Here is a 26978-nt window from a genome sequence, read left to right as displayed (position 1 = left end):
GGGGGGCGGGGTCAGAGCTTAGAATAAACCCGACTTACACTCCCATATTTTATCCCCCCACTGTCCACATAAGAGTGTAAAAAGATGGTGACTTACAGCGCCACCCAATACTTGGCTACTCAGAAGCAAGCCCCATTCAGTTCAATGGGACTTCTAGGTAAGCTGATACAGGATTTCACAGGATTCAATCCCACAGACGTGCTTAATTGGGGTTGAGAAGCTCAATGGGGCTTACTTCTGAGCAATCCTCTATGCACTTTGGAGTAAGAACCGCTGAATTTAATGGCTCAGACTCCTAAATATATATGCATATATACGCTTAATTAACCAAGTAATGTGGAGAGGTGAGGTTTGAACTCTGTGGACTAGCTGTCCACAGAAAGTTATCTTACACTCTCAACCATTTATTTGGAAACCTGAAAGTTTAACTTAACTGGGAAGCTTAACTGGGACTGACTGAGCTCAATGAGACTTTATTTCTGACAACCCTCTGCGCAGCACGCAGTAAGAACCACTGACTTTAGTGGATCTAACTCCTAAATTTATGTGCATAGTCCTGTGTTATTGACCAAGTAATGTGGAGAGGCAGGTTCTGAAGTCTCCCTTAGCTAAGCGATACAACTCCATTGAAAGATATCCACTCTCTCAACAATTTACGTATCTCGAAACTTGAAAGTTTTGCTGTTAAGGATGCCTAGAAAGAGGGACACCTACGCTTCCCTTTCGTTTCTCCCCCCCCCCCGCATGTCCCCCATCCCAGCCGCTCCAGGGAAGCATTGCAGGGGAAGAGAGAGGGGGTGGCACAGACCAGCCGCGCACGCCCCGATCTTCCAGGTAGAGGTGTTTCGCTTTTCGAAAAAGGAGGGAGCAAAGCCTCGCCAAGCGGGCACCGACGGGAGGGGCGGGGCGGGGGAGGGGTTGATTGACGGTTCCCATAGAAACCCCGGGATGCCCCCGCCCCCTCCGCACTGGGCGGCCAATCCGCGCCCGCGCCCGGGTCCAGGAGGCTGCTTGTGCCATTAAAGAATATGTAGGCAGGCGAGAGGCAGAGAAGGCTTTGGAGGAGTCACGTTGTGGTGGTAGTGGAGGGGGGGGCGGGGGGAGAGGAAGAAAAGGGAGAGGGGGGGTTGGGGAGGAGGAGGAGGTCGGACGGGGTGGGGGGAAAGGAGCCGCGATCCGCTTACACAAAGTTTTGCTCGAACAAGCTGTCTTAATGGTTCCTGCGCGGCGGCGAGGAAACCTGATCGGCTGAACGCCAGCCGGGTGGCGGGGCAAGGAGGAGGAGCAGGAGCAGGAACGGTGTGTGTGTTTGTGTATTGCACTGGGGAGGGGGGGGAGAGAGAGGAAAGGGGGGGAAACCCACAAACCCACACCACCCAACTCCAAAACAAGGGAGGGGGCGGTGGAAAATGTCCTCTGCCTCCCCCACCGCCCCGATCCCCGGCGTGGTGGCGGCGATCAAGCAGGAAAACGTGCTGGCGGACATGCTCTCCGGCGGCGTCGGGGCGCAGGAGAAGGCAGCCCGGGAAGGCTGCGCGCCGCCTTTCGCCAGGAAGCAGGAGGAGGAGGACGACGACGGGGAGGACGAAGACGACGAGGACGAGGAGGCAGCGGCGGAGGCGGCCGACCAGGTCCTGCTCCACGCCGAGCTGCTGGTGCGCAACCAGCCCGTGCGCCACGCTGCCCTCTCCGCCGCGCCCGCCTGCTCCTCGCCGTCTCCCGCCTCGCCTTGCTCGCCGCCGGCTCCGCTGGCTTTCTCCCCGGAGCACGTCGCGTGCGTGTGCGAGGCTCTCCAGCAAGGCGGCCACCTGGACCGGCTGGCGCGGTTCCTGTGGTCGCTGCCGCGGAGCGACCTGCTACGTGGCAACGAGAGCCTGCTGAAGGCGCGCGCGCTGGTGGCTTTCCACCAGGGTCTTTACGCGGAGCTGTACGGCATCCTGGAGAGCCACAGCTTCGACGCCGCCAACCACGCGCTGCTGCAGGAGCTGTGGTACAAGGCGCGCTACAGCGAGGCGGAGAGGGCCCGCGGGCGGCCCCTGGGCGCCGTCGACAAGTACCGCCTGCGCAGGAAGTTCCCCTTGCCGCGGACCATCTGGGACGGCGAGGAGACGGTGTACTGCTTCAAGGAGAGGTCGCGCAACGCGCTCAAGGAGCTCTACAAGCAGAACCGCTACCCGTCGCCCGCCGAGAAGCGCAACCTGGCCAAGGTCACCGGGCTCTCGCTCACGCAGGTCAGCAACTGGTTCAAGAACCGACGGCAGAGGGACCGCAACCCCTCCGAGCCGCAGTCCAAGAGGTGAGCGCGCCCGCGGGAAAGGGAAAAACTTTCGCAAACTTTTTGGAGAGAGAAAGAGGAGGAGGCAGGGAGTGGGGAATCGGCCGGGGACAAAGCAGCTCCAGAATCCGGGAGCTCCTTGAGGCAGGGAGAGAGGGAGAGGCAAGCGAGGAGGACGGAACTCTGCACATGGGCAGGGGGCGCAGGAGTGCGATCTGGCGGAGCAAGTCCCCGGGTTAAGAGACGGCACAGCCTGAGGCTCTTGCTGGACGCGGGGGCTCCGCGCTCTGCTTGATTTCCACTCTGTTTAGACCTTGTTCCCTGCCCTTTATCGCCTGTTGTCTTCCCTTCCCCAAAACTTCCTGCTGCTTTGCTTGATTCCTTGCCACCACCACCCCTCTCTCTTCTGCCCTCTGCCTTGTTAGATATGCTAATTTCCCGGCCCCACAAAAGGCCTTTGGTGCCCCCACCCTACCCCAATGCCCCATCTTGCTTTCTGGTTTAGCATCCATAATTCGCACTCTGAGCCACTGCCTCATTCCCAGCTTATTTCCCCCCTTTGCATGCCACCCCCATCCTTCTTGCCTGACCCTCTCCTTCCACCTTGTCTTTCTTTGTTTCTCCAACCACCACATGCCATCTCTTTTAACACCTTGCCTGCTCCTTTGCTTTTCCTGTCCTTTCCCCCTCCTGTCTGGCTTGCTCCCTCCCTTCCCCTGCCCTGTCTGTCCTAGCCTGGCTCTCATTCCTTGACAAACATGGCGTTTACCTTACAGCTTTCTTCTCTCTCTCTCTCTCTCTCTCTCTCTTTCCCTCTTTCCTCCCACCACTGCCCCAAATCTCTCACTTTTAAAAACACACACACACCTTCTTCTTCCTTGCAGAGTGTCGAGCAAAATAAGTGTCTCTGGTAATCTCCTTGTCCCTTAAAAGTACTTTCTTCCCACTTCCTTCATCCTGCACTCACGGCTACATAATTCCCCCGCCCACCCACTAAAAAAGAAAGTGGTTATTTTGCTTCCAGATTCCCTGGGTGGAAAATCTCTCCTCCACCATGGCTTGCACACCATAACCTTCAAGGTATCTCTGCCTGGGAGCACTTTTTGTAGCTTGATTCGTCCTGGGGTGGGGGTACCCCTTTATTCCTCTCCCAGTGCGAAAATATAAAAGTTCCTCTCCCCCCAGTGCTCCCCACTTTATCCACCAGCAAAACAGCTCCCCCCCCCCAACAGCAAAACTTCTGTGTGTTCTTTCCAATGCCATATCCTTTATTTCTCTGTTTACTCCTTTCCTTGCGCACGATTCATGAAATTATGATGTTCTGTATACATTGCCACAAACCGCCAACCTAACATTTAAAATCTGCTGTTGCCGCGGGGGGGGGGGTGTGTGTGTGAAAAAAATGTTTCCAGATCTGCAAACTCCATACTACCATGGGAAGAAAAGTTTTCTTTCTCCATCTTAACCCTCTGCATAAATAGCAGCAGCCTCCTTTCCTAGGTTCCCTCAACACACCCAACAAACACGCAGTCATCTCTGATCATCTCCTCTTCTTGTTGTCCAAGGAAACTTTCTCTCCCCCTCCCATTTTTATTTGACAGCGTTAATCATTTGCCCAGGTTTTATGTCACCAAGGGGTGGGAAACCGAGAGAGGGAAACTTGAAGCTCCTTCCTCCGTGGCAGGAGGGTTGCTAGTCCCTCTCCCCACCCCCTCCTTGCACACTCACTCGGGTCTCTTGTTGTGAAACTTGATTCTGCCTTCGGTTCAGATCAGTTTTCCTTTCCCCCACAAGACAGGAACCGGGGACTGCCCAGGTCTATAATCCCAAGCAGCCCCTTGCCCTCAAAGGCTCCCAGGACAGAGCACCACCTTTCTGATCCCCCTTTATTCCTTCCCTCGTTCCCACTGAAAATATACTGGTGCGTGACTTATTCCTAAAATACCACAGAGATTTAAATGTCTGAACCTGCAAAGCCTGCTCTCTCTTTTTCTTTCACTAGATCTGGGCCAATGGTTGGGTCAGTTGTCCAGGGCTAGGAGACTTAAAATCGGGGGGGGGGGGGGCTTTGGCTGGTGAGAGGCCACCCCAGAGGTATTCTGCTGGGCCAGCCAGGTGAGCTGACCTGCTTGCCTGCCCAAGGCACATTCCTCTCCTCCTGTTCCTCCTCTTCTCTTTTCTTGCCCTCTTGCTTGCTTTTGGAGAGGGGCTGGTTGACAGAAGGCAGGAAAAGTGGTGGGTGGTTGTTGTTTTTTTGTGAAAGGAAAAACACCGCCCTCAACGGCCCATCTTCAAGCAAGGACACACAGGTTGTGCTGAGGCAGGTAGCTCCTTTCAATCCTTGGAGGACATAACATCAAAGCTACAAATAGCAGGCGAGGAAGGAGGGTGTAAAACCGGGAGGACCAGCTGCAAAAGTCTGGCCTGCGGAAGTTTGACCAGGCTACAATTCTTGCAAGGCCAGTTATTTGTTTGTTTGTTTTTTCTGATGGGTGTAAGGGGCAATTTGCTTCATTATTATTATTATTATTATTATTATTATTTGCTGGTAGGTACTCTGAGCAAAGATCCTCTGGCAAGCTTTGGAGGCTGCAGTTGCCCTCTTCCAGTGGTGGTTTAAATCAGTTCTTAAAATCCTGGGTCTTTATATCCCTTCTTTTTTCTAAGCACCCGGAAGCAAACGTAACCCAGTAGGAGGTGTTTTATACCTCCATGGGCTATATCACATGTTTTTATGTGGCTTACACACAAAAAAAACTCCAGAAAATATTTGATGCATGTTGCTTGCAGACATGTGTTTGCTATCGGCAAGTGTTGTAGCAGGAACATAACTGGCTGTGACTTCCTGGAGCCTGTTATCAGTGTATTCAGTTTAAGGGTGCGGGGGAGGAATCCTTCACTCCCCAATTTCTCCCAGCCCCTTCCCCCAGTCAGATCCCTGTTCTTCAGAAACCTCCATATATCTCCAGTCAGCTCACTGGCTTAGCAGGGCTAACTTGTTATAACACTGAACTGTTTGTGCTCCGTGTATCCTGAAGGCAAACTGGATCCTAACCACTATCACCCCAGCTGCCCCCCCCCCCCAGTCCTGCTCCCCCACCTCCTCTGCATGGATAAACTCCAGCAACAAAACTAATTTGAATACTATTTTTAAAAGAAAAGGGAGTGTAAAACTTAAAACTAATTTAATCCCTTCTGGATCAATGAGATGTGGGAACGGATATTACGTGTGCACAAACCCACAGGATATGCTTCACCTCATAGCAAATATTTATTCCTGCCCCTATAACTGCAACCCTATGGGGAGTGGAGGCAGGCAGCCGAGTGATGGAAGCATAGAGTTGCAAGGGAGCATGTGTGAAATATTCTTGCTTTCTTTGCTGATCTAAAATAAAGTGTTCACTTGACTTCATGGGATGTGTTTAGAGGCATCTATCTTCCTCAGAAAGCAGATGTGTCAGGTTAGGTCAAAGGCAGAAGTTGTTTTTTTGCTTTAAGGACTATTTTTTAAACCTGCGTTAACACTTTTTAATAGTTGCAAGGTATAGAAAACCAGCTCCAGCAAATATTCTTTAATCATTCTGCTTTGTACCGTTTAATCAGGAGCCTATCCCAGAGCAGGCCCTTCACGCCTCTTCCATCTCAATCCTCCCCAAATCTCTATACAGTGGTACCTCGGGTTAAGAACTTAATTCGTTCCGGAGGTCCGTTCTTAACCTGAAACTGTTCTTAACCTGAAGCACCACTTTAGCTAATGGGGCCTCCCACCGCCGCTGTGCTGCCGCTGCACGATTTCTGTTCTCATCCTTAAGCAAACTTCTTAACTCGAGGTAATATTTCTTTTTTTTTTTTTCCTTTATAATTTTATTGAATTCCAACTCATTATACATTTTATCCATTATACAACAAATCATATCCGTTTTAGACTTCCTTCAACGTCACTGACATTCTTTCATAGTTATCCTTTTGGTACACATTCCATTCTTCCATATTGCCATTTACACCTCCCTTCCCTCATTATTTCTATTAAACAATATTCATAAATTCTTTACAGAGCCTCTTTAAAACCCGCCAGCGTTGTATTTACACCATAGTTATTTTCCAGATAACACACAAATTTCTCCCAGTCCTTTATAAATTTTTGGTCTTTAGTATATCTGATTTTCCCTGTTAATTTGTCCAGTTCTGCATATTCTATTAATTTTGCTCTCCACTCTTCTACCCTTGGAATTTCCTCCTGCTTCCACCTCTGAGCCAATACGATTCTGGCAGCTGTTACAGCATACTGGAAAAGTTTGCAATCTTTTCTTCTAATGTCCTTCCCTACAACACCTAATAAAAAAGCCTCTGGCCTTTTCACAAAGGTATACCTCAACATCTTCTTCATCTCATTATAGATCTCATCCCAGAAGCTTTTTACTTTCTTACATTCCCACCAACTCGAGGTAATATTTCTGGGTTAGCGGAGTCTGTAAACAGAAGCGTATGTAACCCGAGGTACCTTGCCTGGGCTGGTTTACTGCTGCAGAGCTCCCTCCGTGGGCTGGATTGCGGGTGCTCATGAGCACGCCTGCATCCGCGCAGAAGCCATTTCCATCGCTGCTCGGTGAGTCCCCGCGCCACATGTCGGTTTAGCGCAGTGCGCAGGGACTCAACGAGTGGGCAGCTCAGGGGCCGGTAAAATGACCCCCGTGGGCCGCTTGTGGCCCATGGGCCTTAGGTTTCTGACCCCTGCTCTATGTCTTTCGGTTTTTCCTAAGGAGACATACTTAATTTTGCCCTTCCCCCATTTTTTATCCTCGCAACAACCCTTTGAGGAAGGTTAGGCTGAAAGAGAATGACTAGCCAAGATTTGCCCAGTGAGGGTCATGGCTGAGCAGGGCTTTGAACCTGCATGTTCCGGGTCAGACACTCTATAAGTGCAACACTACACCTGCTCTCTTGCAGAAATCTGATGTTGTGTCCCTTTGCCTGCGTTAAGACTTGACTCCTTTTCAGCTTTTAGCAATATTGGTTATTGCGATGAATCTGCCTGGCGAGCAATTGTCATCTCTTTCCCTGGCTATTTTCTTTTTTGGCTGCAGAAAGGGGGCCACTAAACATTGCATACAAATTTATTCTCTTGTAGCTGCATTAATCAGTGCTTGCATTTAATTCTTTTTTTTTGCCATCACTTGAATCCTTTCCAGTAATGGTTTGTTTTGCAGATGAGTAAGATACATGGGCTGTAACATCCTCTTAGTTTAGACCACAAGCATTGTAGAAATGAGAGCGTTCAAAAAATAAACAACTCTGCTCCTTTGCTTATTTGCAGGGATGTGTGATCATCCCACTTCCAAACCCCTCTGAAACTTCACAGCTGCAATAACCTTGGGGGGCTTACTCCTTTCATTTCCCCAGTGGGCTGTTCCTTTCCTCCCATTGGGAAGTGCCAAGGAATTGAGGACACCTGACACTTTTGGCCAAGCTGTCACGGTGGTGATAAATCCATCAGTTCAAAGAGCTTTTAACAGGCTGTTGTGTCTGTGACATTTTGGAACAACTCTGACATTCTGGATATTGCCTGGTTGGCCATGTCTTGAAGTCCATCTTCCAGATGTCATACTAAAGACTTCTTTACTTGTTGTTTTCCTTACATGGGGAAAATGGCATCACTTGGTGGTAGAGTACTTGGTTTTCACGCTGAAAGTCCCATGTTCACTCCTCCCAGGTAGGGCTGGGAAGGACTCTTACCTGAAAGCCCTTCTGTGAGCAGGTACATCATCTTAAAACAAAACCTTGCTTCAGAATTCGTTCCTCCTACATAATAGACAGATCAGCTCATGTCATGGATGATTTGGCTAAAATTTCAGTATTTTTGGTTGGACCAGATGAACCACTGTGCCCTTTCCAACTCCACAATTCTGTGATTCTATAACCCACTAAAACAGGCATGATAATTATTTAAGCGAAATATTGTCCTGTTTACAGTCATACCTCGGGTTACAGACGCTTCAGGTTGCACGTTTTCAGGTGACAGACGCGCCAAAACCCGGAAGTTCCAGAACGGGTTACTTCCGGGTTGCGGCACTCGCACATGTGTAGAAGCACCAAATCACAACTCGCGAGTGTGGAGACGCGGCTCTGCAGGTTGCGAACGTGCCTCCCGCACGGATCACATTCACAACCCGAGCGTCCACTGTATTTAATTTATTTCATTAACAAGTCTCTTCCTATGAAACCTCTCAAAGCAATTGGCTAGTTAGAAATACACACACACAAAAAAACTTCATTGTTTTATTGTCTTAAAAAAAAAAAATCTTGTGAAGAGCGGGTTATAAAAGCAGCCTTCTAAATTCATTTTGTACCTGCCTATTGGCCACTTGAGACCAAATGAAGATGCCCAGATGCCAGGATGACGCCTGACGTCTCTACCACCTGGAGGTGCCTGCCTAGGGATCCTTGGATCCTGACTGTTTTCACACACTAACAGCGCATCCTGTAGAATTCTATCCATTATCTTTTATCTGCACAGTCGGAATGAATCTAGGCATTCAGTTTTGGCAACTGTAACCCTGGTTTAAGGAGCCATTTGGCACCTACCTGTGGCTTATATATCTGAGTTTCTAACACTGTCAATAAATAGTTAGCGTTAAATAAATAGGCCTCAGGCAGACGTGTAGAGAAAGAGAAGATAAATTAGCCACCTAATGTGTGATTCATGTAATGCATAATTAATTTATAAGATTTGCTGCCGTAAGAATTGAAGGCCACTGTCCTGCTTATTTGAAATATTGATAGGCTGCCTTTCGCATCCTGTCAAGACAGGATCCAAATGTAATAAGCCATCATATAACTTAATAAAATACCAGCGAACCAGCTCACTAAGCCCATCATCAGAACGCTAAAATCAAATGTTCATTGTTGAAACGGCACCAATTCAAACAGTTGTGCTATAAAACCCATTATGCAAAAGCAATTTTAAACAGTTGGGTTGTTAAAGCCCACTTTAAAGCCAGCAGTGATGGGACTTGGCAGGCATCACTTTGTAGCAGAGTTTCACAGGCATGGGGCCATAGCTGAGAAGGCCCTTTCCCCCTCTCTACCTCCCAGTCTAATTGACCTTGAAGGCAGGCACACTAGCCGGGCCTTGGAAGATGACTTCAAGGTGCAAGTAGGTCGTCTTTGGAATGCTCTTCCCTGTGGAGTTGTGCCTGGGCCTCAAGAATCCTCCAGATAATTCCAGAATATTCTGAATGTCATGGCGTGCAGCTCGCGAGGCCATAGCATGTTACAAACCAGGTTACCCAATACTGGTTTCTGAGCACTAAGTCTGAACTAGGGCTAGTGGAAGGTTATTAGCCTGTCGGCAGCGCTCTCCAAAGCAGGCCAAAGCTGCATTTATTTATTTTTTGCAAACGTGATGGGATATATTGGCAGTCAGGAGGCATCGACGTCTTCATTTTTAATGGAGTTGCAGGCTTATTCAAAAGTAAGGTGATGGAGAGTGTTCAAGTCTGTCTTTCCTTCCTCCATCCTAAGTAGAAAGAAAATGGCTAGTGTGTGCTTAAGCCATTTTTTCTTTAAAGGCTTTAAAGCCCTGTATGGCCTAGGACCCTAGTACCTATGGGACTGCCTCTCCTGGTATGCCCCATGGAGGACCTTACGGTCTGCAAATAATAACATCTTGGGCCTCAAGAGAGATTAGGCTGGCCTTGACCAGAGCCAGGGCCTTTTCGGCCTTGGCCCCAGCCTGGTGGAATGCTCTGCCACAAGAGATCAGGGCCCTTGGTCAGGGCTCAGCCTGACTCCCCTTCCCTTTTTGTATAAGAACTAGTGTGAAAGAGGCCTCCCAGCATTCTCACAGGCCCATATAAGATCAGCGTACACAGTTGGGCCTGATGAGCATTTACTATTCCCAACCCAAATCGTGCAGAAAACCATCTAATTCAGATTTTTTATTTTATCCCGACTTGTTTTTAAGAGGTGATTTAATTATTGTTTGATTTTATATCAATGTTTATATATGATGTTAGCCGCCCTGAGCCCGGTCTCGGCCAGGGAGGGTGGGATACAAATAAAAGATTAGTATTATTGTTATTATCATTATCATTATTATTATTTCTTATACATGCTGAGGAAGGGGTAATGACTGAGAAAGTGGCGGGCATGCATGCAAAAGGTCTCAGGTTCATTCCGCAGCATCTCCAGTTGAGAAGGATGTCAGGAAACAGGTGATGTGAAAGATGTCCGCTAAGGAGCCACTGTCAGTCAGGGCAGGCAGTTCTAGAATAACGACAGGTAAATTGTTTGCTCTGACAAGGCAGCTTACTATGGCCAGTGCCAAGGGCCTTCTGGTGGTTCCCTCATTGTGAGAAGTGAGGTTACAGGGAACCAGGCAGAGGGCCTTCTCAGTGGTGGCACCCACCCTGTGCCTTGCCCTCCCATCTGATGTCAATGAAATAAACAACTATCTGACATTTAGAAGTCATTTGAAGGCAGCCTTCTTTAGGGAAGTTTTTAATGTTTGATTCTATTTTTAATATTCTGTTGGAAGCCACCCAGTGTGGCTAGGGAAACCCAGGATATAAATAAACTATTATTATTATTATTATTATTATTATTATTATTACGTACCTTTGGTCTCAACTCAGAGTAACCTATGGAAATTAACGGACATGACTAACTTATGGATATGTGCCTGGTGAACTCATTGTATTGTTCTAGTCATCCTCTGAAAGCTTCTTTATTTTGGCAACCTTACCCAGACACAATCAGTTGTCTATCTTCATCTGTGTTTTAATGATAATTATTTTATGTACGCTTGTTCTTACTGGTTTCCTGGATTTTACATGTGTTTCGTCTACAGTTTTGTTATATGCAGCCACTTAGCTATCTGATTTCATAAATATTTTGACATTAATGCAAGTGCATTGATTTCAGTGGGTCTACCGTGAGTAGAGCAGAATTGGATGCAACCCATACTCAGACCTTCCAAGTGTCCCTGTTTTTCAGGGACAGTCCCAGATTTACTGAAGTCGCCACGGTTTCTGGTTTGATCCCAGAATGTCCCACTTTTTCTTAGAACGTTCCTATTTTCATTGCAGAAATGTTGGAGGGTATTAAGTTATGTAACCCCTGAGCAAGGAGATAAGTACCGTAACTATTCAGCCTTTAGAAGACATCTGAAGGCAGCCTTGTTTAGGGATGTTTTAAAAAAATATTTAATGTATTATTATGTTTTTATATATGCTGGTAGCTTCCCCACAGTGGCTGGGGCAACACAGTCAGATGGGCGGGGTATAAATAATAAAATTATTATTATTATCATAGAATAGGGTGTCCCTATTTTCATCAGAAAAATGTTGGAAGGTGTGGAGTTTATGAATCCTGGAACAGCAGGACCTCCTCTAACCTCAAATAAAATTACAAAATGTGTTTTTAATAAATCAATCCCTCACCTTCCCAGGCTTCAGAAGTGACTTGTGTTGCAGCATAGCAGGCAGAGGGGCCTGTTATTGTGAGAAACCTCAATACGCATGCAGAGCTTTGGATCGTGACCAGCGGTTTTCTTAGGATGGTGCCTTAGCTTGGGAGCTACTTTCTGTAGGCTGGGGGGGGGGGAGAGTTGTCCAAGGATTTCCAGATCTCAGAGTAACTTCAGCTGGTGCAGAATTCAGTGGCCAGGTTGCTCACCTGAGCAAGACAGTCTGAGCATATTACACCGATCCTGGTCCAACTGCACCAGCTACCAATTAGTTTCCTGGCCCAATTCCAAGTGCCAGTTTTGACCTATAAAGCCTTAAACTGCTCGGAACACAATTCCTCAAGGACCGCCTCTTTCCATATGAACCTACCCAGACTCTGAGATCGTCTTCTGAGGCCCTCCTTCGTGTGCCGCCTCCTCGAGAGGTCCAAAGGGTGGCAACGTGAGAACAGGGCCTTCTCTGCAGTGGCTCCCCGTCTGTGGAATGCTCTCCCCAGGGAAGTTCACCTGGTGCCTTCATTATACACCTTTAGGTGCCAGGCAAAAACGTCACTTTTTCACCTTTGGTTGATCTGATTGACATCCTATGCCCTTTTAAAATGTGGGGTTTGTGTGTTGGGGGGGGGAGGTTATTGGGTTGTTGTTTTGATTTTGATTGTGCATTTTGTGGTTTTACATTTTGATTTTACTCCGTGAACCGCCCTGAGATCTCCAGGTATAGGGCAGTGTATAAATCCAATTAATAAAAATAATAACAATAATGACAACAACTTCAGAACCCAAGAAAAAGCACAGGAAGTGCAAGTGTCTCATTCATTCTTATTTTCTTTTATTCCTCTAAATTTTCACAATGCCCAGAATAGATTTTTCACGTCTTTCCCCAGTGGGGTGAGGCAGGTCATGAGCCAGCCTTTGTCAGCCTGGTGACCTCCAGCTATCTTGGACTACAACTCCCATCATTCCCAGTCAGCACACCGATGGGAGTTGTATTCCAAAACAGCTGGGGGCTGATGGGAGTTATAGTGACAGCTGGAGATCACCTGGTTGGTGAAGACCATAGCTGTCAACCGTCCCTTATTTGGCGGGAAAGTCCCGTATCCCAGGGCCGTGTCCCACTGCTGTCCCTTATTGATGATGTCCCTTAAATTTCCCGGGTTTCAAAGGAAGCAGCTCCTCTCCCTCCCTCCCTGCCGGCCAGGGAGGAGGGAGGCTCCAACTGTGTTGCTTGGCTGTGTTGCTCACCCAATAAGGAGTCTGAGAACGACTGGGGGGGTGGAGCTTGCATGCCTTGTGCCAATCAAATCGACCGCGTTGCCTGGGGACACGCCTTTGCTCAGCGCTTCCCAGAGGAGAGGTGACGGTGGTTTTCCTTGCTGCATCCCCTTTGCTGGGTTGCTGCGCTGTGGGAACCACCGCTTGAAGCTTCATTTGGCTGCTGGCTGGGCTTTCTGCCTTTGGCTTGGAGGGGCTCAGAAGTTGAACATACCTGTGTTCGGAAAATCCCTTATTTTGGCTGCTGATCCCTTATTTTTGAGGCTGCTGGTCCCTTATTTTCAAATCTGTAAGTTGACAGCTATGGTGAAGACTACTTGTGAATAAACTATGAAGGGGGATCAAAAACGACTATAAGTCGTGTGCCTGGATGCAGAAAATTCTCCTACGTGGTTTGGCGTTCCCAATGCATTTCAATATTTATCAAGGGTAAAATGATACGATCGGAACGTGTTTGGGTGATCAATCTTCGCAGCTCTTTTCCTCCCTTCGTACAGACATGCAAGCTGTCCCTGCCTCAGCCTGATGGTTGAAGCTGATTGTAACTGGCTGAATTGTTTTCATAATGCACCTACTAGCCCAAATACTCTGGAGGCAAGCCAACTGAGTTTAATCGTTTTCAAGGACCCATTGATCCCAAAGGAAGAATTAGGCATTGGGCTCAACATCTCACCCATTGAAATCAGTGGGGTTTGAAAAGTACTGAAATTGGGCTCGACTGTGCCTTAAATAATTAAAATGTGCACCATAAATAATGCAAGAATTTAAATAGTATAAATGGCAGGGGGTTAAGTGAGAACCTTCTTGTATATTTATATGCATGTAGTTGAAAATCAATAACAAATGCTAATATAAATTATTATTTTTAAAAAAGAAAGAAAGCAAGATCATGTGGGACCTGGAAATCACGTGGGACTAGATTGCCATAGCTTTAAAGACATTCTTTGTCCTTGAGAATAAATATTTATATAGCTTCCAATCTTTGCTCAGAAGCTGCGTGCATTTTTCTGCATGGTAGCAAGTTCAGATAGCAGAAAATATTCCATCATTTTAAAAAAAAATTAGCGGTGGGAAAAAAGAAGTAATATAGGTGAGAAGGAATGATAGCCAACTTTGAGAAAGAATTATAGGGGTGTCTGTCGTCCATAATTTTATCATTCCAAAAGTTGATGGCAAGGCACATCTTTCTATGAATTTATACTGTTGGTTCTTTGTTGCCCTTCTTTGGTAAGTTACCATAAAGCCATTTGTCTTTTCCAAATTAAACTTGGGGAAGGGCTTCAGCCAGGGTTAGAAATGGAGATATATAAGCTAGGTGCTAAATGGCTCTTTAAACCAAGGTTACAGTTGCCAAAGCATTGCGTCTAGTTGCTATTTTGGGTTGTTGTTGTTTAGCCGTGTCCGACTCTTTGTGACCCCATGGACCAGAGCACGCCAGGCACTCCTGTCTTCCACTGCCTCCCGCAGTTTGGTCAAACTCATGCTGGTAGCTTCGAGAACACTGTCCAACCATCTCGTCCTCTGTCGTCCCCTTCTCCTTGTGCCCTCCATCTTTCCCAACATCAGGGTCTTTTCCAGGGAGTCTTCTCTTCTCATGAGGTGGCCAAAGTATTGGAGCCTCAGCTTCAGGATCTGTCCTTCCAGTGAGCACTCAGGGCTGATTTCCTTAAGAATGGATAGGTTTGATCTTCTTGCAGTCCATGGGACTCTTAAGAGTCTCCTCCAGCACCATAATTCAAAAGCATCAATTCTTTGGCGATCAGCCTTCTTTATGGTCCAATTTATGGCCATTTTTGGGTTTAGACGGCTCTAAAGTCTTATTTTTCAAGTGATGGACTGGCTGTAATTGATTATCAGTTAAACACCTGGCTAGTTCAGATGACAACCTTAGCTAGATTAAGAGATTTGAGAACTTAAAGAAGAAAAGTCTCTTGATCCAGGGACAGTCCACATATATATTGGCCTGTTCCAACCTCTTTTTCTTAATGGGGAGTGCTCCTGCTCAGGCTGCACAGAAAAAGCATGTTGGTTTCTCAAATTCATTCTGATTGTGCAGATAAAATATAATGGATAGAATTCTACAGGATGGGGTGTTAGTGTGTGAAAACAGGCAAGACCCAAGGATCCCCAGACATTCACCTCCAGATGATGGAGATGTCTTCATCCTAGCATCTTCATTTGGTCGCAAGTAGCCAGTAGCCAGGTGCAAAATGCTGGCTGCAGCTTAGTAGCGGAGCCTCTGCGTTGCATTCCAAAGGTCCCAGGTTCGGGGATAGTGCGCACCCCGGAAATGATCTCTTTCAGCTTCTGCCTTCTGGAAGAAGGTACAGAGTTATAAAGACTAGGACTAGCCCCCTGAGAAACAGTTTCTATCCAAATGCGATTTTGGTTTTAAACGCAGTGTAAGGTAGTCTCTGTGTGAGAAAACTGTATTCAATTATGGGGTATCAGAGTTTTTAGGGGTTAACCAGGCTGGGATAGCTGGGATAGCAGGCTTGTGGGTTTTTGAAGGTCTGATGTAGATTTTTCAGTTTCGTTGTTCTGTATGGGATAGTGACAATAAAGATTATCATATCGTATCGTATCGTATCCTAGCATATTCAGGTAGGGCTGGGAGAGAACCCTGTCTGGAATCCTGGGGAGCTGCTTTCAGTGGTGTCCAAACTTTTTTCAAAGGATACCAAATTTGATGAAATTAAAGGGCTGTGAGGGCCAACCAAAATCCACAGGGGCCGGATTAAACCTACCGGCAGGCTGGATTCACTGGATGAGGAAGAGGAGTGCGGGGGGCGTAACTCCCCCGGCAGCACAATCCCGGTGGGGTGCCATCGTGGCTGCCCTCGCAGGCGGCGCACCATGCCCCCAGGACACGCGCCATGCTTCAGCAGGTGGCACACCACACCCCCGGGATGCACACCAGCCCCCCCGCCTGCTCTCCCCCCGATGCCAGAGCATGAAGCTCCGCCACTGGCCGGATTAGGTCCCCAAAACGGACTTTGGTCATGCCTGGTAGATGGACCAGTGGTTTAAACTGTCTATATGAAGCAGTGAATCTAATGCACACCTCAATTTTCAGAACCTTGAAACCAAAAAAGCATTTGCTGGGGAATGTAAATGCGCATCAAATCTAATGCGCACGCTAATATTCGTGAAATTGCATTCGAGTAAATACGGTTAAAGGTAAAGGGACCCTTGACCGTTAGGTCCAGTCGTGGACGACTCTGGAGTTGTGGCGCTCATCTCGCTTTATTGGCCAAGGGAGCCGGTGTACAGCTTCCAGGTCATGTGGCCAGCATGACTAAGCCGCTTCTGGCGAACCAGAGCAGCACACGGAAACGCCGTTTACCTTCCCACCGGAGCGGTACCTATTTATCTACTTGCACTTTGACGTGCTTTCAAACTGCTAGGTTGGCAGGAGCAGGGAGCGAGCAATGGGAGCTCACCCTGTCGTAGGGATTCGAACCGCTGACCCTCTGATCGGCAAGTCCTAGGCTCTGTGGTTTAACCCACAGCGCCACCCGCGTCCCTGTAAATACGGTAGTTTTGTATAAATTTTTGCAACTGGTGTTCTAAGGAAAGGTCGAAAAATTAATCCTGATAACATTTAGGCTGGATGTGTGTGCTCCTCTGTGTATGGGGTTGCCTAATGCCACACTTGATAGCAGAGAAGATGCCAAGAACACATTGTTCCCCCTGGCATTTCTCCAAATGGCTGCAAATAGCTGGGCGTCCCCCACATTTGTGCCTCTCTTGAGGGTACTTTAGCAGGAGGCAGAGAGGCTGGCCTGAGGCTATATCTTTCCTTTTGATTCCTTTTGCAATAAACATATTGGACTGCCCTGGAAATAGGAGCCGGAAAGGACATTTGCCTCTTCTCTGTGCTTGAGGAAATGGAAATACAGTGGTACCTCGGGTTAAGAACTTAATTCGTTCTGGAGGTCTGTTCTTAACCTGAAACTGCTCTTAACCTGAAGCACCACTTTAGCTAATGGGGCCTCCTGCTGCCACTGTGCTACTGCTGCACCATTTCTGTTCTCATCCTGAAGCAAAGTTCTTAACCCGAGGTAATATTTCTGGGTTAGCGGAGTCTGTAATCTGAAGCGTCTGTAACCCGAGGTACCACTGTATATAAAAACATTAAAAAATAGTCCAGTAGCACCTTAGAGACCAACTAAGTTTGTTCTTGGTAGAAGCTTTCGTGTGCACGCACACTTCTTCAGATACACTGAAACAGAAGTCACCAGATCTTTATACACTGTCCCTCAGAAAGTTTGGAAAAGAAACAGAAACAGTGGAAAGTTTGCTGGCCCCTGCACTAGATGCTCACCTAGAGCTGACAAGGTCCCTGCTTGGAGGGTCTGGATCTGACGTGCATGGACGGCAGCATTGGGTGGTGTAGGCAAAGATGGCCAACGACCTGAATGGCTTTGGAAGAGAACTGGGCAAATTCAGGGGGTGGCTTCTAGCAGTCGGAGGCAGCGATGGCTCTGAATCGCAGTTGCTAGAAGCCACTGGAGGGGAGAGTGTTGCTCTTGTGCCTCAGTTCTGCTTGCGGGTTTCCCACAGTCATCCGGTTGGCCTCTGTGAGAACAGGGTGCTGGGCCTGTTGAGATGGCAACGTTGACTTGTTTAATTAGAGAAGAATCATTACCGGCATTTTTTTTTGTAAGGATTGCAAACTACTTATGGACTTCCTGCATGAAAGAGACAATTAACTTGTAATAAAGTGGTACCTCGGGTTAAGTACGTAATTCGTTCCGGAGGTCCGTTCTTAACCTGAAACTGTTCTTAACCTGAAGCACCACTTTAGCTAATGGGGCCTCCTGCTGCTGCCGCGCCACCAGAGCACAATTTCTGTTCTCATCCTGAAGCAAAGTTCTTAACCTGAGGTACTATTTCTGGGTTAGCGGAGTCTGTAACCTGAAGCGTATGTAACCTGAAGCATATGTAACCTGAAGCGTATGTAACCTGAGGTACCACTGTATCTGGATTTGAAGTTTTTTTTAAAAAATTGGTTTATAGAAGATAGAAGGGTTGGATGAGTGAATACTCTATTTAGCTGCAGGACAGAGAACCGAAAATCTTTTTTTTCTTTATAATTTTCTTTCTTTTTCCTTTTCTTTTTCTTTCTGCTTCTGTTCTTTTTTTAGATTAATTATCTGTACTATTTCCATGTATTATAGAAAGAGACTTAGTAGTGGATGTGAATTTTTGTATATGCTTGAATAAGTATCAATAATGTTGTTGTTGTTGTTGTTGTTGTTGTTGTTGTTGTTGTTGTCAGCAGCAACAAGATGGCCCATTGGCCTGACCCAGCAGAGTTCTTATCCTGGGCTGTACCATTTCAGGTGATAGGAGAGAGAGCTGTGTGTCTGCTCTACTTTAAACCTCAAGACAAAAAGCAGTTCTCTCTATATGGAAAATGGGTGTCTTCAGGGAGGATAGCCTCAAAATCTCCCCCATCACGTGCTAGTTTTCTGTGCGCAGGGAGACTCTCCCTGCCCCCAGAACAACGCTTTGTTGAAATCAAATTGGAGGCCTCGGTCCAGTATACCTGAAGGAGCGTCTCCACCTCCATCGTTCTGCCCGGACACTGAGGTCCAGCGCCAAAGGCCTTCTGGCGGTTCCCTCGCTGCGAGAAGCCAATTTTCAGGGAACCAGGCAGAGGGCCTTCTCGGTAGTGGCACCCCGCCCTGTGGAACGCCCTCCCACCAGATGTCAAAGAGAGAAATAACTACCAAACTTTTAGAAGACATCTAAAGGCAGCCCTGTTTAGGGAAGCTTTTAATGTTTAATAGGTTATTGTATTTTAGTGTTTTGTTGGAAGCCGCCCAGAGTGGCTGGGGAAACCCAGCCAGATGGGTGGGGTATAAATAAATAATAATAATAATAATATTTATCATTATCATTAACATTAACATTATTATTATTCATTAACATTAACATTATTAACATTATTATTATTCACTGCTCTTTCTCTCTTGCCTTGCAGCGAGTCGGATGGCAACCCCAGCACGGAAGATGAGTCCAGCAAGGGGCAAGAGGACTTGTCTCCCCACCCGCTTGCCAGCGCCTCTGACGGAAGTGCCACCTTGAGCCTTCCTGGCCACATGGAGCCCGTCTACATGCAGCAGCTTGGAAACTCCAAAATATCTCTCAGCTCCCCCGGGGTTTTGTTGAACGGGAACTTGGTGCCCGCCAACCCGTCCCCCGTTTTCCTTAACGGCACCTCTTTCATCCAGGGGCCCAATGGGGTCCTCCTCAACGGGCTCAACGTGGGCGCTGCCTCGCCCTTGAATCCGCCCAAAACGTCTCCGAGCTCTTTGAGCAACGGCATGCCCTTGGCCGACATGCTGGCCTCTTCGTCGGAAGACGTGAAAGACTTCAAAATCCTCCAGACTTCCATGTCCAACTCGGCGGCCCCGTTGACGACGACGACGACGACGGCATACAGTCCCAGTTCTGCCTCTTTCTCAGGTCTGATACCAAGCCTTGAGGTGAAGAGGGAAGAAAGTGAAGAAGCCATTGCCTCGCAAGACGGCAGCTCCATTGTTACCTTCACAGGCCCTGTCCAAATAAACCAATATGGCGTCGTCCAGATTCCCAATTCGGCAACAAACGGAGGCCAGCTCCTCAACGGAGGCATCAGTTTTTCACCAGTCCAGCTCCCTCCGGTATCGACAGCAACTTCCCAAGGTAGGTTTTTCTCTTTCTTCAATTTGCTACGGGGTTCGGAAAGCTGAGCCTCTTGCATATTTTCGTAGTTGTGCTTCGTACGTCAGATTTCACCCGCCTGCACCCCTCCAGGACTGCAACCCCCATCAGCCCCTGCCAGCATGGCCGTGATGTCTATGACTGTGCTTGCTGAGGCTGATGGGAGTTGTAGGTCAAAACATCAGGTGGGTGAAAGCTCCTGTATGGAATGTGTAAGCGGGTCCCTTCTGTACACAGAAGGATTTTTTCTGCAAAGAGAAGGTCATTTGATCAAGTCATTTGAGCGTCTCTACCCCCATCGTTCTTCCTGGACACTGAGGTCCAGTGCCGAGGGCCTTCTGGCGGTTCCCTCACTGCGAAAAGCAAAGTTACAGGGAACCAGGCAGAGGGCCTTCTTGGTAGTGGCACCTGCCCTCTGGAACACCCTCCCATCAAGGAAATAAACAAGAATCTGACATTCAGAAGACATCTGAAGGCAGCCCTGTTTAGGGAAGCTTTTAATGTTTGATGGACTATTGTATTTTAATAATTTGTTGGAAACCGCCCAGAGTGGCTGGGAAAACCCAGCCAGATGGGCGGGGTTTAAATAAATTATTATTAAAATTGTGGCAGTTTTTGACAGTCCTCCCTGGGCCACCTCACATGCTGTCCCTGAGGGGTGGTGGTAGTGGTCTCTCTACAGCCTCCTTCCCCAAAAATGGCTCCTGGAGGTTGAGTCTTCTGGAGCAGAATGGCTCCTGGGCGTTACCAGAAAATTGAAGAAACCCCCCTCCTCATGTGTGGCTTATTCTCATTGATCTAAGCCTAGGATTCTGGCTGCTAGATATTGAGGATCCCTCCCCCCACTCAAGTGTCACATGCACCCAATAAATAAATGAGCTGCACACCATCTAAATCAGACCTGAAAATGTCTATAGGGTACCTTTGGTTGAAATTTAAAGCACTTAAACAATGTCGAATCAGGGGGAAGCAACCATTTTCTCCCACAGTTTTCTAAAACGCGCATCTCTTCAAATATGTCTCTTGAAATAGCGAAGCAAGCTTAGTTTCGTGTGTGATTTTATTTTATTTTTTAAAAAGTTACCCTGCTCTGTAAAAGTGGCTAGCATACAGGAAAAGGAATGGAAAGGAAGTTTCTATGTTGGGGAGCCAACACTGAGAAGGCCCTCTCACAGATCCCTACCTGCATTGCATCTGAAGGGAGAGGGCATGTGTAGAAGGTTCTCTGGGGAATAATAATAATAATTTTATTATTTGCACCACACCCATCTGACTCATGGCACATGCAGGAGGAGATGGCCATTAAGATAGCCTGGTCCCAAACCATTTAGGGCAGAGGTGGCTAAGCTGTGACTGTCCAGAAGTTGGACTACAACTCCCATCATCCCTGACCATTAGTCATGTGGACTGGAACTGATGGAAGTTGTAGTCCAAAGCACCTGGAGGTCCGCAGGTTAGCAACCCTTAATACAGGGCTTTAGAAGTCAAAACCAGCATGTTGAATTTGGCTCAGAAATGGATTGGGAGCCAGCATAGCTGTTTTCAAACTAGTTAGATGTGTCCCTTATTCCCAGGCCCTGTTAGTAACCTAGATTACCAGTTTCCAAACACTATTTTTTTCCTTTGGTCATTTTTGCATTTATAAAAGGCAACCAAAGTAAGCAGATCTCAAATGCAAACAGTAAGGTAACCTATGTTGGTCAAGTGAGAGCTCATTTTCTGAACTTGGTATATGATCTCCCTGGACTGAATTTTAATTGCATCAAACAACTTGCTGCAAGGAGCCAAGAGCTTCACATCTCCAGTCTCCGTTTTTCTTCTACCCTGGAGGAGATCCTTATAAATAGTTCTCCACTCCACCATCTGGGCTTCTCAAAATACCTCTTTGTTCTTTGCTGAGCTAGAATTTGCATTCCAGTACCTTCTGCAAAAAGACTAATCTGACTGCGGTTCACATTAAGTTGCTTTGCTTTGCTTTTCGGTACTGATTCTCTCCCCCCCCCCCCAAAAATTTTTTTTATTCATTTTATAACACAAATAAACAACACAAACAGAAAAACAAACAATACAAACAAATTCTTGTCTTATCCTTATTTTTTTCTAAACATTGTTAGGTGAGCTTCCCCAAGTCCCCCCATCTGATTTTCATTTTTTACCTCATCTTTAGCAGTTTACATATATCATAATTATTTAGCAATTTTTTATCACACTTTCTTTTACCATAATAATCTTCACATTTTATCCCTTACAAGTAATACTATTTTAAAATACACTATCTTCTACTTCTAACCCTTCAGCCTATATCTACTTCCAAAGCTATTCTAAGATTTAAATATTAACATATTTTTTCAAATATTCTTTAAACTTCTTCCAATCTTCCTCCACATCTTAGGAGGAGGATTAAAAGGCCAGGGAACGGACTTCTTCAATTGTGTTAACGTGCGAGTCATTCGTAACTTTTGGACAATGCCTCAGTTGCTGGATAAAACTGCCTGAGAGCCAGTGTGGGGTAGCAGTTAGTGGGTTGGACCAAGGACCCAGGAGATCAGGGTTCAAATCCCCGCTCAACCATGAAGCTCTATGGATGACTTTGTGCCAGTCACAGTCTCTCAGCCTAACCTGCCTCACAGGGTTGATGCATAGCTGTCAACTTACAGATTTGAAAATAAGGGACCAGCAGCCTCGAAAATAAGGGATTAGCAGCCAGAATAAGGGATTTTCCGAGCGCAGGTATGTTCAACTTCTGAGCCCCTCCAAGCCAAAGGCAGAAAGCCCAGCCAGCAGCTGAACAAAGCCTCAAGCGGTGGTTCCCACAGCGCAGCAACCCAGCAAAGGGGATGCAGCAAGGAAAACCACCGTCACCTCTCCGCTGGGAAGCGCTGAGCAAAGGCGAGTCCCCAGGCAATGCAGCCGGGCACAAGGCATGCAAGCTCCACCCCCCAGTCGTTCTTAGACTCCTTATTGGGTGAGCAGTGCAGCCAAGCAGCACAGTTGGAGCCTCCTTCCTCCCTGGCTGGCAGGGAGGGAGGGAGATGAGCTGCTTCCTTTGAAACCTGGGAAATTTAAGGGACATCATCAATAAGGAACAGCAGCGGGACATGGCGCTGGGATAAGGGACTTTCCCGCCAAATAAGGGACGGTTGACAGCTATGGGTTGATGCGAGGATAAAATTGGCCAAGGAGTGATTAGTAGTGCATCATCATTCTGAAGCTCCTTTTCTCCTAATTCAGATCTTTATAGATCTAATCCAGGCGCCTGGAGCCAAGCGTTCGGATGTGTCATATCCTGGTCTTGGCAAGGCAGCAAGAATAGCACTCAGATGAGCAACTTGCTCTGACAACGCCTAAGAATGAACAGAAGGCTTAAAGTCGGGGTGGCTAACCTGAGGCCCTGTAGATCTTTCTGGACCACAATTCCCACCACCTCTGGCCAGTGGCCAGTGGCTGGTGGGAGCTGTACTGCAGCAGCATCTTTTTGGCCATTGATTAGCCATCCTTGGCTTAAAGGGGCGGGCCTTTCTTTGGCTTGGAGCTTAGAGCTCCTCTGTGTGCATTTCCTGCCTTGCTTGAAAGACATACATTGGCTCCCAGTATGTTTCCAAGTACAGTTCAAAGTGTTGGTGTTGACCTTTAAAGCCCTAAACAGCCTTGGCCCAGTATACCTGAAGGAGCGTCTCCACCCCCATCGTTCTGCCCGGACACTGAGGTCCAGCGCCGAGGGCCTTCTGGCGGTTCCCTCATTGCGAGAAGTGAGGTTACAGGGAACCAGGCAGAGGGCCTTCTTGGTAGTGGCGCCTTCCCTGTGGAACGCCCCCCCCATCAGATGTCAAAGAGATAAACAACTACCTGACATTTAGAAGACATCTGGAGGCAGCCCTGTTCAGGGAAGTTTTTAATGTGTGACATTTTAATGTACCGTATTTTTTGCTCTATAAGACTCACTTTTTCCCTCCTAAAAAGTAAGGGGAAATGTGTGTGCGTCTTATGGAGCGAATGCAAGGTGCGCAGCTATCCCAGAAGACGGAACAGCAAGAGGGATTGCTGCTTTCACTGCGCAGCAACCCCTCTTGCTGTTCTGGCTTCTGAGATTCAGAATTATTTTTTTCTTGTTTTCCTCCTCCAAAAACTAGGTGCGTCTTGTGATCTGGTGCGTCTTATAGAGCGAAAAATACAGTATTTTTAATCTTTGTTGGAAGCCGCCCAGAGTAGCTGGCGAGACCCAGTCAGATTGGTGGGGTACAAATAATAAATTATTATTATTATTATTGCTGGGCTGACGAGGGGGCTGGTGGTTACTCAGAGTGGGGGGAAGATTGTAGGTTGCAGCTTCAGGTGTGGGTTCCAGAATCATAGAATCATAGAATCATAGAGTTGGAAGAGACCACAAGGGCCATCGAGTCCAACCCCCTGCCAAGCAGGAAACACCATCAGAGCACTCTTGACATATGGTTGTCAAGCCTCTGCTTAAAGACCTCCAAAGAAGGAGACTCCACCACACTCCTTGGCAGCAAATTCCACTGTCGAACAGCTCTTACTGTCAGGAAGTTCTTCCTAATGTTTAGGTGGAATCTTCTTTCTTGTAGTTTGGATCCATTGCTCCGTGTCCGCTTCTCTGGAGCAGCAGAAAACAACCTTTCTCCCTCCTCTATGTGACATCCTTTTATATATTTGAACATGGCTATCATATCACCCCTTAACCTCCTCTTCTCCAGGCTAAACATGCCCAGCTCCCTTAGCCGTTCCTCATAAGGCATCGTTTCCAGGCCTTTGACCATTTTGGTTGCCCTCCTCTGGACACGTTCCAGTTTGTCGGTGTCCTTCTTGAACTGTGGTGCCCAGAACTGGACACAGTACTCCAGGTGAGGTCTGACCAGAGCAGAATACAGTGGCACTATTAGTTCCGACTGGTTCTTTCCCCCCAAATCCATGTGGGAACTTCAACCTTCTTCATTCCTGCAGCTCTTGGGGTGATGTGCACCTCTGCTCTCAATCATAGGAGCCAACTCCTAGGGGTCAAGGTCCCTTTGCCCCCCCCCCCCCCATAAAATATTAGAGTGGCTAGGCCTCCCCAAAGTTTATGAGTATTGCCATTCAGATGGTGTGCGTGCACCGCATCATGTGATTCATTGTGTGGGGTGGGGCTTACCTCCCCCCCCCCTATATTTTTTCAAGTTGGCACTCCTGTTCTCTATCCACTCTTTTTTGTCTCTCTGACTGAGTTTGGACCTAAGGAAGCCATATTTCCCTGCTATGTGAATGAGTTCAGACCTCAGTGCTCTCTCTTCCTCTTGTGTGGGTTAAGAGGAGGTGCACAGAATCTTCTGCTTTCACTTACAAGCTAACGCAGTTCCCCATGATGGCTGAACTCAAGAAACCATTGTTTACCACAACTATGGTTGGTGGGAATGTGCTGGTATCAAGCTGTAACTCCAGGCTACTTCTGGCTTGTCCTCAGGCTGGTGACGGTGACAAAATCTGTTAAATCTGTTAGAGCATCATACAATATAGGTGTTTGGGAGGGGAAACAGAGATATTTCCACACCCCACTTAGGATTTCATGGTGAAAAAATTTTCTGCTGCTGAAAAGCTAGACTGTTGTTAAAATGCATCTTTTATGAAAGCCCAGGAGACACAGAAACACATTATTATTATTATTATTATTATTATTATTACTATTATTGTTAACATTTTCATTAACATTATCAAAAATTTGTATAACGCCCTTCATCTGTAAATCTCAGGGCAGTTCACAACATAAAATCACAATATAAAAAACACAAAATACATAATAAAAAGAAGAACAAAAACAAACCAATAATCCCCTCCCGCAACACATTTAAAAGGGCATTGGCAGTCAATCAGCCTAGGAGAAGAGGAACGTTTTCGCTTGGTGCCTAAAGATATGTAAAAACGGGGAACCCTGCAGAAAAGTCCCCTTTTTCTGTTGCCACCAACTGGACCTCTCGCGGAGGGCCTCAAAGGATGATCTCAGGGTCCAGGTAGATTCGTATGGAGGGAGGTGGTCCTGAAACATTTTATGATTATTATTATTATTATTACTACTACTATTTAATTACAGTGGTACCTCAGGTTAAGAACTTAATTCGTTCCGGAGGTCCGTTCTTAACCTGAAACTGTTCTTAACCTGAGGTACTACTTTAGCTAATGGAGCCTCCCGCTGCACGATTTCTGTTCTCATCCTGAAGCAAAGTTCTTAACCTGAGGTACTATTTCTGGGTTAGTGGAGTCTGTAACCTGAAGCATCTGTAACCCGAGGTACTACTGTAATGTGTCTTTTAGGAAAGCCACAGGAGACACAGAAGCACATGGGCTGTGGGACCTTGACTTTGCAATCTTTATTCTACACTGATGCACAACTTTAAGACTGTTCCTGTTTGTTTGTTTTTCCCTTCCTCTCCCACCGCAGGCAACTTGCCGCTAAATCAAAGCACACCCAGCAGCGGCACGTTTACAAGCGACTCCGCCGCGACGCAGCAAGGGAAAGTGTTTTTCAGCAACCTTCCTCCCAGCGCGGTGGTGTACACGCTCCCCAACTCCAGCCAGGCAATCGGGCCAGTCAAGCAGGAAGGTCTGGAGGCCAGCCTGGTGTTTTCTCAAGTCATGTCCCTCGGCCAGAACCCGCAACTCCACGCAGCCCTGCCTTCGGACAGCCTCTCTGGCGGGGGGCCTTCCTCACTCGTCAACGTCACCCTGTCACATAACTTTTCCCTGGGACCGCCCACTCTGATAAACTCCGAAGAACTCGGCTCGCCCGTGTCCGAGAGCCCGCCCCTGTCGGCCCCCGCCACCAGCGGGGCGACCGTGGTTTCCATCACCAACTCAAACTATGCAACGCTCCAGAACTGCTCCCTCCTCGCCGGTCACGACCTGATGTCCATTTCGGCAACGCAGCCGGCGCTCGGGGGGATCGGCCCGGCCATTGGCGGCCACGTCGGACCCCACCCGTCGGCGCAAGTTCACCCCCATTTCGCCCGGGAGCAGCGGTTGGTGCTGCAGCCGGTCACCAGCCTGAAGGAAAACTTCTTGTCTGAGGCAGAGAGCAAATCCGCTAGTGGCTTGATGATGCTGGATTCGAAAACCAAATACGTAATGAGCAATATGGTTGACGCAATCTGCGAGGAGCTGGAGACAGACAAAAAGCAGCTGGCCAAGCTCCAGACAGTGCAAATGGACGAAGATATGCAAGACTTGTAAATTAATAATAATAATAATTAATTTTTTTTGTTCATA

The 26978-nt window shown here is 47.4% G+C and overlaps 1 protein-coding gene across 1 annotated transcript; it reads left to right on the top strand.

Annotated features, from left to right (window-relative positions):
- The first annotated feature begins 1323 nt into the window (after positions 1-1323).
- On the top strand, positions 1324-26978 carry LOC308486065 (homeobox protein SIX4-like). Its single transcript, XM_081022410.1, has 3 exons — positions 1324-2296; positions 19006-19709; positions 26155-26978. Exons 1-3 carry the CDS (start codon positions 1410-1412, stop codon positions 26940-26942), a joined length of 2379 nt encoding a protein of 792 aa, XP_080878536.1. The 5' UTR covers positions 1324-1409; the 3' UTR covers positions 26943-26978.

Source organism: Podarcis pityusensis (genome assembly GCF_964106645.2).
Source record: "Podarcis pityusensis genome assembly, chromosome: 1".
In the NCBI taxonomy this organism is placed as follows: domain Eukaryota; kingdom Metazoa; phylum Chordata; class Lepidosauria; order Squamata; family Lacertidae; genus Podarcis; species Podarcis pityusensis.
The sequence above is the reverse complement of the archived record's forward strand: the minus strand, read 5'-3'. Positions and strand labels throughout refer to the sequence as shown.

Coding starts and splice junctions, on each gene's coding strand:
- LOC308486065 (XM_081022410.1), top strand. CDS start 1,410: ATGTCCTCTGCCTCCCCCACCGCCCCGATCCCCGGCGTGGTGGCGGCG. Junction 2,297..19,005: donor TCCGAGCCGCAGTCCAAGAG/GTGAGCGCGCCC, acceptor CTTGCCTTGCAG/CGAGTCGGATGGCAACCCCA. Junction 19,710..26,154: donor ATCGACAGCAACTTCCCAAG/GTAGGTTTTTCT, acceptor CTCCCACCGCAG/GCAACTTGCCGCTAAATCAA.